The 8,104-nt window shown below is 32.2% G+C and overlaps 1 protein-coding gene across 1 annotated transcript in view; it reads left to right on the top strand.

Annotated features, from left to right (window-relative positions):
- LOC119677280 overlaps positions 1-607 on the top strand; it is a 3,182-nt gene extending 2,575 nt beyond the window's left edge. Inside the window, exon 2 of the mRNA XM_038088553.1 lies at positions 12-607. Coding sequence (XP_037944481.1) covers positions 12-607 — 596 coding nt within the window. The remainder of the gene's footprint in view (positions 1-11) is intronic.
- The last annotated feature ends 7,497 nt before the right edge of the window (positions 608-8,104 follow it).

Raw genomic sequence — 8,104 nt, 5'->3', positions numbered from 1 at the left:
CGATGGCATAGAATGGAAATTTATACCACCTAGATCTCCACACTTTGGTGGTCTCTGGGAGGCTGCCATAAAATCTGCAAAGCGTTTGTTTTACAGCACTGTTGGACTTTCAATCTTATCATTTGAAGAATTACGCACACTCGCATGCCAGTTATCGGCAGTGCTTAATTCTCGCCCTCTTTGTTCTATTTCAGAAAATCCAGACGATTTAGAAGTCCTCACACCAGCTCATTTTTTGGTGGGTGGTCCGCTAATATCAATATCTGAGCCCAACCTTACCACGTCTGACTTCTCTCGCTTAGACAGATGGCAACGAGTTAATTATATGCTACAAATATTTTGGAAAAGGTGGAGTGTCAACTACCTCACCCTATTGCAAGAGCGTAGCAAATGGCGCTCACCTGCAGCAAATGTTCGTGTTGGAGATATAGTACTAATACATGAAGACAATGTTCCACCTCTTAAATGGCATTTAGGCCGCATCACCAGCATAATATGCGGATCTGACAATGTGGCTCGAGTGGCGGAAATACGCACGAATATAGGAATTATCAAACGTGCAGTAAGGAAGGTGGCAGTTCTTCCAATAGACGATAAATATGTTTAAAGTCTGAGCCTTTCAACCGGGGGAGGATGTTTAGAGTAGTAATAATTATTTTTAACATTGTTTTACACTGCAACACTGTTTGTTTGAAAGGTGATTTGCATTTCATTTTTGCTTTATTAAATCTTTGTTCTTGCTTTTTTGCCTTTTATGCTTTGTATCAAAATTTGCAACTCTCTCTTACCGGTTGATCGTTGGCGAAGACGCACGCATTTGTTTCTTTGGTTCACTCGTTTATAAATTTTCAAATTATGTAAAATAAATAAGAATGTACATTTATATAAAATATTATCATTTCGAAACAATATATAAATAAATAATTACAAAGTGATAAAAAATATTATCATATCAAAACAGACTCCATAATCGCATTGAAAATATTGTGATTATTTAATTGTCTATAATCTTAAGAATTATTAATTATTAATTATTAATTATTATTAATATGACTTCAAGTGTTTTTTGTATTTTTAATCTCATTTCAAATTAGAAAAGTGAACAATGCCGATGTTTTTTTTATAGCTCGGAAGTACTTAGTGAAAAAGATTAAAATCTGTACGATGTTAGTAAAAAAAGGCACAGCCAAAACTGCTTTAGATACAAACTCGTGGAATGAATGAGGAGCAAGTCAAGCGACCTGACATTCAATTGAAATCCTAACAAAAGCAAACTGCCTTCCTTTGGAGTTAACGCAACTCGAATTAATGACAAAGGCAGTTGAAGTGGAGCAACGGTTGTATTACTATATAATTGAATTTGTAGTTTGGATTCGTTTTCATAAAAACGAAGTAACAGAAGTCAAAAACATTCTTTAATGGTAAAAATTGCTGACCAAGAATAAAAGTTGAGAAAGATAAAAATTCAGAGACAAGTATTTAAATTTCTCATTTTTAAAATATGTCAAAGAGTAGAATGAAGTAATGTGGTGTAGTCTAGAGTGGTGTAGATTAGTGAATATTAGTGTAGGGTAGTGTAGAGTAGTATAGTATAGAGTAGATGATGATAATATATTTCTTTTCTCCTCAGTTGAGCATAGAACCTCTTGGTTGTATTAATTACATTCTTCAGGCTGTCATAACGTGAAATTAGTACCTCCATATCCGATGTGTTGGCTGCCGCAGTAGAAGGATTAACCGACTGTTGTCAGGTATCTCTTAAAAAATTATTTCCGTTTTGGTTTGACTCCATATTATACTGCCATCTTTAGAGCAAACATGAGTGATGGGACCAAAGATCTATTCAGGTGCAGGCCACTCCTAACGTATGGAATAGATGCCTACCTGGTGGCAATTTGGCTTCCAAAAAGGCACCAGGACTTGTTGTGGATTCGTCTTCGCTTTGACACTCCATCTCGACCCTACCAATAGCTGTGCTACCGCAAGCATCGTTCTTGAATTCACTGTCTTTAATAAACCATCTTACCGCAGCAAGATGCAAATCTTCAAAACAGTAGAATAGTGTTTAATGTGTATGAGCTCTGATTTAGTTATACACTTAGGCTTTGTGTGATTCATTTTCTGAATAAAAAAATTACATATTCCTTAGACTATGTTATTTCTTAAGGAATTATCTTATCATAATCTTATCATAATTCTTATTATCACAGTTTTGAGCTGCAATTTTTCGTTTAGAAGTTAACTACACTAATGAGAAGCTATCCATGTCCCATTTAAGACTTAACTGTCAGTCCTTGATATACCGATTACATACCAAACTTTTTCTAGGCGCCAAGCATTCACCGAATTCAATTTCCGTGTTTCAAGCAAATAGTGATTGTTTACGATAATCTCTTGACTTGTCCTTCTAACCCCTTCTTTTCTCCGTTGAGCGGCAAAAAATCAAATGAAAAAGTGATTCCCTTTCCCTGCTTTCACAAATTTGATTTTTCCCAAATTTCCCAACTCGAGTGCGAATGAAAACGAATTTTCATGGATTTTTTATGTTGGTCAACTCCTTTTTTTCGAAAACTGTTTAATTGCTGTGTGTCTCGTACTGCTTAGGTTTCCCGGCGTCCCTCGTCTATGAACACATCAAACACTTAATGTGCTTTGTTATGGTTTCTATTGTTCCAGTTTTTTTCCATCGATGCTCAAGTACACCTGATGTCTATGGCGACCTTTATGGCATGGAAAAATTGTTGCTGTTGTCGTCATTAAGCGGGCAAGGGTTGGAACGAGTTCATTACGCTGCGTTTCCAAATGAGAAGAGACGAGTTTATTAATGAATGACTATTAAATTTTTTAAATTGAGAGGTTATAAATTTGAAATTTTTTATTTTTAATGAATTTGAATTTAAATGTTGCTGTTTCGTTTACCTGCAGTCGAAGTTTAGCCACTGAATTTATTGAACTCGCGTTCATTGGAACTTGAATCTATCACATATTTGTATCGGCAATAGATAGATGGAAAATATTACCAAAAAAACATCTGCAGTAAATTAAAAATAGAAATAAGTTTGTCTGAAAGGATTATATAGTCTGCAGTATTCTCTTTGAAATACTAAATGCCCGTGAAAAGAAGCTCCATTGCCGTGACTTGTTCTTTACCTAAATATTGTGATCAACGGGAAGTGAGACCATCTTCTCTTCGAAATACCAAATGCCCGTGAAAAGAAGCTCCATTACTGTGGCTTGTTCTTCATCTAAATATTGTGATCAACGGGAAGTGGGATCATCTTCTTCAGCAGTCGTGACATATTTTCTTCTCTTATATGATATTCATACTATATACTAAGCTTACTGATTTCGATTACCTGCCTTCGATTATTTGAGTGGAATTTTATATGAACATTTTAGCTTTCTTCGAATTTTTCGAGGAATGAATTCCTAAGAGTTGTATTGAAGTCAATGAAAGAATGTTTCACTTCGAGATATTAAATAACTGACTTTTAATATTTTTTTATTTTTTTTAACTTATTCAGATTTTGAAGGCTTCCACTTCTATGGATAGTAACGCTTTTTCTTCAAATGAGATTACAACTAAAGGTTTCTTTTATTTTTTTTTAATTAAATGTTTAATATTATATTTAATATTTATTTTAAATTAATATTCAGATATTTATTATCAATTTTTTCTTTTTTTTGCAATGTGAAGATGTGAAGTCTCTTGTTGTTTTAAATATCGTAAACTTGCTTTTGAGGATTTCATTGTAACATGTGGATATATCGTATTTCCACAGAAATTCATGGATTGTATGTAGCTAACATGTTGCTAGCGGTTTGGCATAATTTTTGTGGAACGTGTGTGTCATTGGGAATTCCTCACATGTTGATAACAAAGGCTTACTAATGGTATTGTCTTTGTTGATGATTTGAAACTTCCAAAAGGTGAACAAATATAACATATAAAAGGAAGCAGTGACTGTTAGAATGTAGGGATGCGATAGAATATAAATACCTGACCCTGACCAATTTCATTTATATTGAAGCTAGATTGCATGGATTTTTAACAATATCCTATTCAAAGTCAAAAAAAGTTAAAAAAGTCAAGATATATTTGGACGGGCAGACAAAAAATGCGTTGAACATGGGTAAGTCAACTTGTTTCTTCAAGTTTTTCATATTAATATTAAGACCGTGTGCGAGTTCGAATAAATTGTGGTAAAGTAAATTGAAATTTCCTAGGGACTTTTTGCACTGCACTTTTGTATATATTTATTTATTTATTGCGCTTATTTATTATTTTTGATTAAAAGTTTTTATATTTATTTATTTATATATTAAACATCTTATGAAATTTTCACAATGTTAATATCTAATTTACCTAATTTTTATCTAATTTACCCTACTCGAAGTTCTGGTAAATACCAACATTCGCTGCCATATTGACATAATTTACTATTTCTTTCAATTTACCATGAATTTACTGGAATTCGCACACGGCCTTAGTATTAAAATCATTTCTATAGACTAAAAACTATGGATTATGTGATTACTCCTTAGTCACAGTACTATGAAAGGCAGTAACGTAACTATGATTGTGTCAATTGGAAAGAGAAATACTATAAAGTAATTGTTTAGCAATAATTTTGCACTGCTTTATCTATACATTAAATCAATCTCCCCGGCCAATTTGATTCCCCACTGGTAACAGGTAAAACTATATTCGCCTATTATTGATTATAATTTAATCGCTATGAATATGGTATTGCATTCTATTAAAATCTATTGCATTCTATTAAAACTTAACAAACCGTTAAGTTGGTTTGTTATTGGAATTAAACTACAAATAACGTTCTGTAAACATTTGTATATATATATGGTACGTACTTCATATGCAAGTTGCTTATAATCTCTGCAACAAAAACAGTATACGCTTTTTCAGCAACATAAATCCACATTTGCAGCGCAAGCCAAATAACGTACGGTCTCTCGTACGGTATGTACTGTATGTGGAAATGACTACAATAGCAACAAATAATGCATGCAGGCAACTTTTGTTTTGTCATTTGACAAGAGCTGCAACTCATGTTTTATCAAAGAAATGCGTACGCGTGCCACACTTGCATTGTTAAATAGTTTCCAATCAGAGTGGCTACGAACAAACGAACAAAAACAAAACCAACACGACGTCATTGTGTGAGCTCTCTCGTTCCGTACACCGGTTCGTGATTGTGGGCTGTATTTGAATGCGTTCCAAACGAATTGTGGAGTTGTGTGTGTGTATTGTATTTTTTCTAGTGCTAGCCGAATGAATTCAGTACTGCCGGGAATTTCAAGTGAATTGGTTATGTTAACGGTTGTGCGTGTTGCGTTCGCCTGTAAAAGTAAAAGAAAAAAGTTCTTAAAAGTTGTACGACGAAAACAACTGTAAACAAAAAATGCTTGTGTGGCATTGTTTTTATTCCAAACAATAAATAATTAATTTATAAATATTTAGTATTGCATTTCAAAAATACAATAGAAAATAATAAAGCAACAATTTTCGAATTGTGTAAGTCGAAGTTTGCAACAAACGCGTTGTTGTTGCTGTTGCTGCTGCCCCTTTCGTTTCGGTTTGTGTTTACTTTTGTCAAATTAAGTTTCGTCGTAAATTTCATTGCAAAAAAAGAAAAATGTATCCAAAAAGTGTGCTGTGCTAATCCTGAAGGATTCTGAAGGCAGTGCCGTTTTCGTTCTTTTCCTGTGGCCTGCAATGCGTGGCAGCGAAGTGGGTCATTAGGGCCGTGAAGTTTATGTGATCATAAATTTACCCAAATGATGCAGAAAATTCTAAACACGAAAAAAATATGTTCCATAAAATAAATTAAGTAAAATATATTAAGAAGGCAAAAAAAAAACAAATATAAAAAAAATTTTTGAATAAAATTAAAATTAAATTTGATTTGAATTTGAATTTGATGTGAAGTGCCAGTGCCAGTGACGGACGAATTGAGCGTTTTGTCAAATTCCATGTAGGTCTACAGGTCTACAGATCTACTCTGCTCCCCTGTGTTGGGGCTTAAAGGATTGCACAAAAATCACACGACGGCTGAACTCTGAAAGCAGAAATCAACAAAAATTCAACTCAAACGCACAATTGCCGTAAAATTTGTCGTACAAAATCCTTTAGCAGGGAATTCGTAAAAGGGATTACAAAGGATTAAAGCCAACAAAGTAAATTGCTACTAAAAACTTTTATTTTCTTTTTCATTTTCATATGATTTTATTTCATTTATTTTTGGTTAAATAGGAATTCTTTCCTGAGTGCTTTTAGTTCTCCTCTCCCTTCTCCTTCCCCGTTGTTGCTTGCATGTGTGTCAAATTTTTTCAAGCCACACACCCAATAATCCTCAGAACTGAACGTAATAAGAAAATATACTTCAAAAATGTATTCAATGAAATTCGAAGAAATAAACTTAAAATCGTTGAAGACGAAATTTCTCGAACAGATCCAGAGGCTTTAAAGATTTTAAAGGTGTTTCATTTTATTTTGGATAATTGTAAGGAATTACATGGATTTAAGTAACTAAAATTATATTGTCTAAAGTGTATGTAGGAATTGAAGCTTTCTTAATGTTTGGTCCATTTCACATAGAACACTTCTATTTTGAGGATTTACGAACACTTCCCCAGTAGAATAGGAAAGTACAAAATAGTGTGTGGCATTAATGCAACGAAATTGATTGACTTTATGTGGTCATTAATATTCCATACACTACTGAATGGTAATGATTTGATAAAGATGAATGGTTAGGTTAGGTTAAGTTTGGAGTGCAAATAGTAGCTGATGATTGTATAAGATAAACCAGATAGTGCTTACAAAGAGATCTTAATTTGAACATAATTACATCTATGTTATTAGCGGACAATCCTTCCCTATATATGAAGGATTAAAGGAGTTAGTGTTATTTTGGGACATATTATATAAATCGAAATAAAAATATAAATACAAATATAAAAACCAAAAAAATAGTTTGCTTAATAATTCAATAATTAGAGAAAAATATTTAAAAATGATCATTTCGGTATTTTAATTAGAACCAAACTTACTGAAGAAAGCTACTATGGTATTTGAAAAGTGGAAGGTGTTAGAGATATGGTGCTGAATATCATTTATCTAAATATCATTTATATTATATGAACTGAAAATACTTTGTAATGTATCTGGTTGATAATAAGACCCACACTATTTACCTAAACCAAAAAGAATCGAAGAGCATAAAGTATACTTGAGTTAATTACAGAATATCTGTTAGTTTTCCTTCTTTCGACATAAATGTCTTTCAAAGTATATCATTATTTTAGCAAATTAGGTTTTGAGGTCCGCAGTATACGTTTACCTCTTCCACAATAATAACCATTTTTAAAAATTTTCTTACAATATAGACACTGTTTAGTAGAGAAAAAAAAACTTTGGGACTTAAAATCATTCTAAAAGCTATTTCTTTAACAAAAAATTATATTAAAAATAATTGAATGAATTAAATTGAAAATATTGCCAAAAATTAAATTAAAAAAAAAATAATTACTTGGCTTAATGTAAAAATTCAAATATATTGTCAGAAATAAGTCGCTTCGAGACCTGAGATGCAGCTGTATCATATTGATATAAAGTTTTAGTGACTGTAACTTCACTTATATTAGATAGATCCGTGTAATGGGGAATAGGTTCACTTAAACTCTGACGTATATATTTTTTCCTTGTTTTTCACTGTATTTATATCGTTTTTGGTTAAGATAGGTTCACTTAGACCTTGATGTGTATTTTTTCTTTTTTCGTCTACTTTGTATTTATTTCGTTTTCGCTTAAGTATTACTATCTTAACTCCATTCTTCTTTTTGTATTATTCTATTATATTTTATGTACTGCATTCATATCTAGTTTCCACGTTTATTGTATAAATGAATATATATTATATGTCATTACATTTTGTTTTATTTTTTTTTTTTTTACTTTATTACATTCACATCTTAAGTCTTATTAAAAGTTTGTTTAAGTTTTTGCTGTTCTACAAGATCTGGAGTATATACGGGTGTATAATCTTACCGTGGTACATTCCACATTCTCCTCTTAATACTG

The sequence above is a fragment of the Teleopsis dalmanni genome, chromosome 2 (genome assembly GCF_002237135.1).
Source record: "Teleopsis dalmanni isolate 2A chromosome 2, ASM223713v2, whole genome shotgun sequence".
Taxonomy (NCBI): Eukaryota; Metazoa; Arthropoda; class Insecta; order Diptera; family Diopsidae; genus Teleopsis; species Teleopsis dalmanni.
Note: the sequence above shows the minus strand (reverse complement) of the source record. Positions and strands in the feature narration are given on the sequence as shown.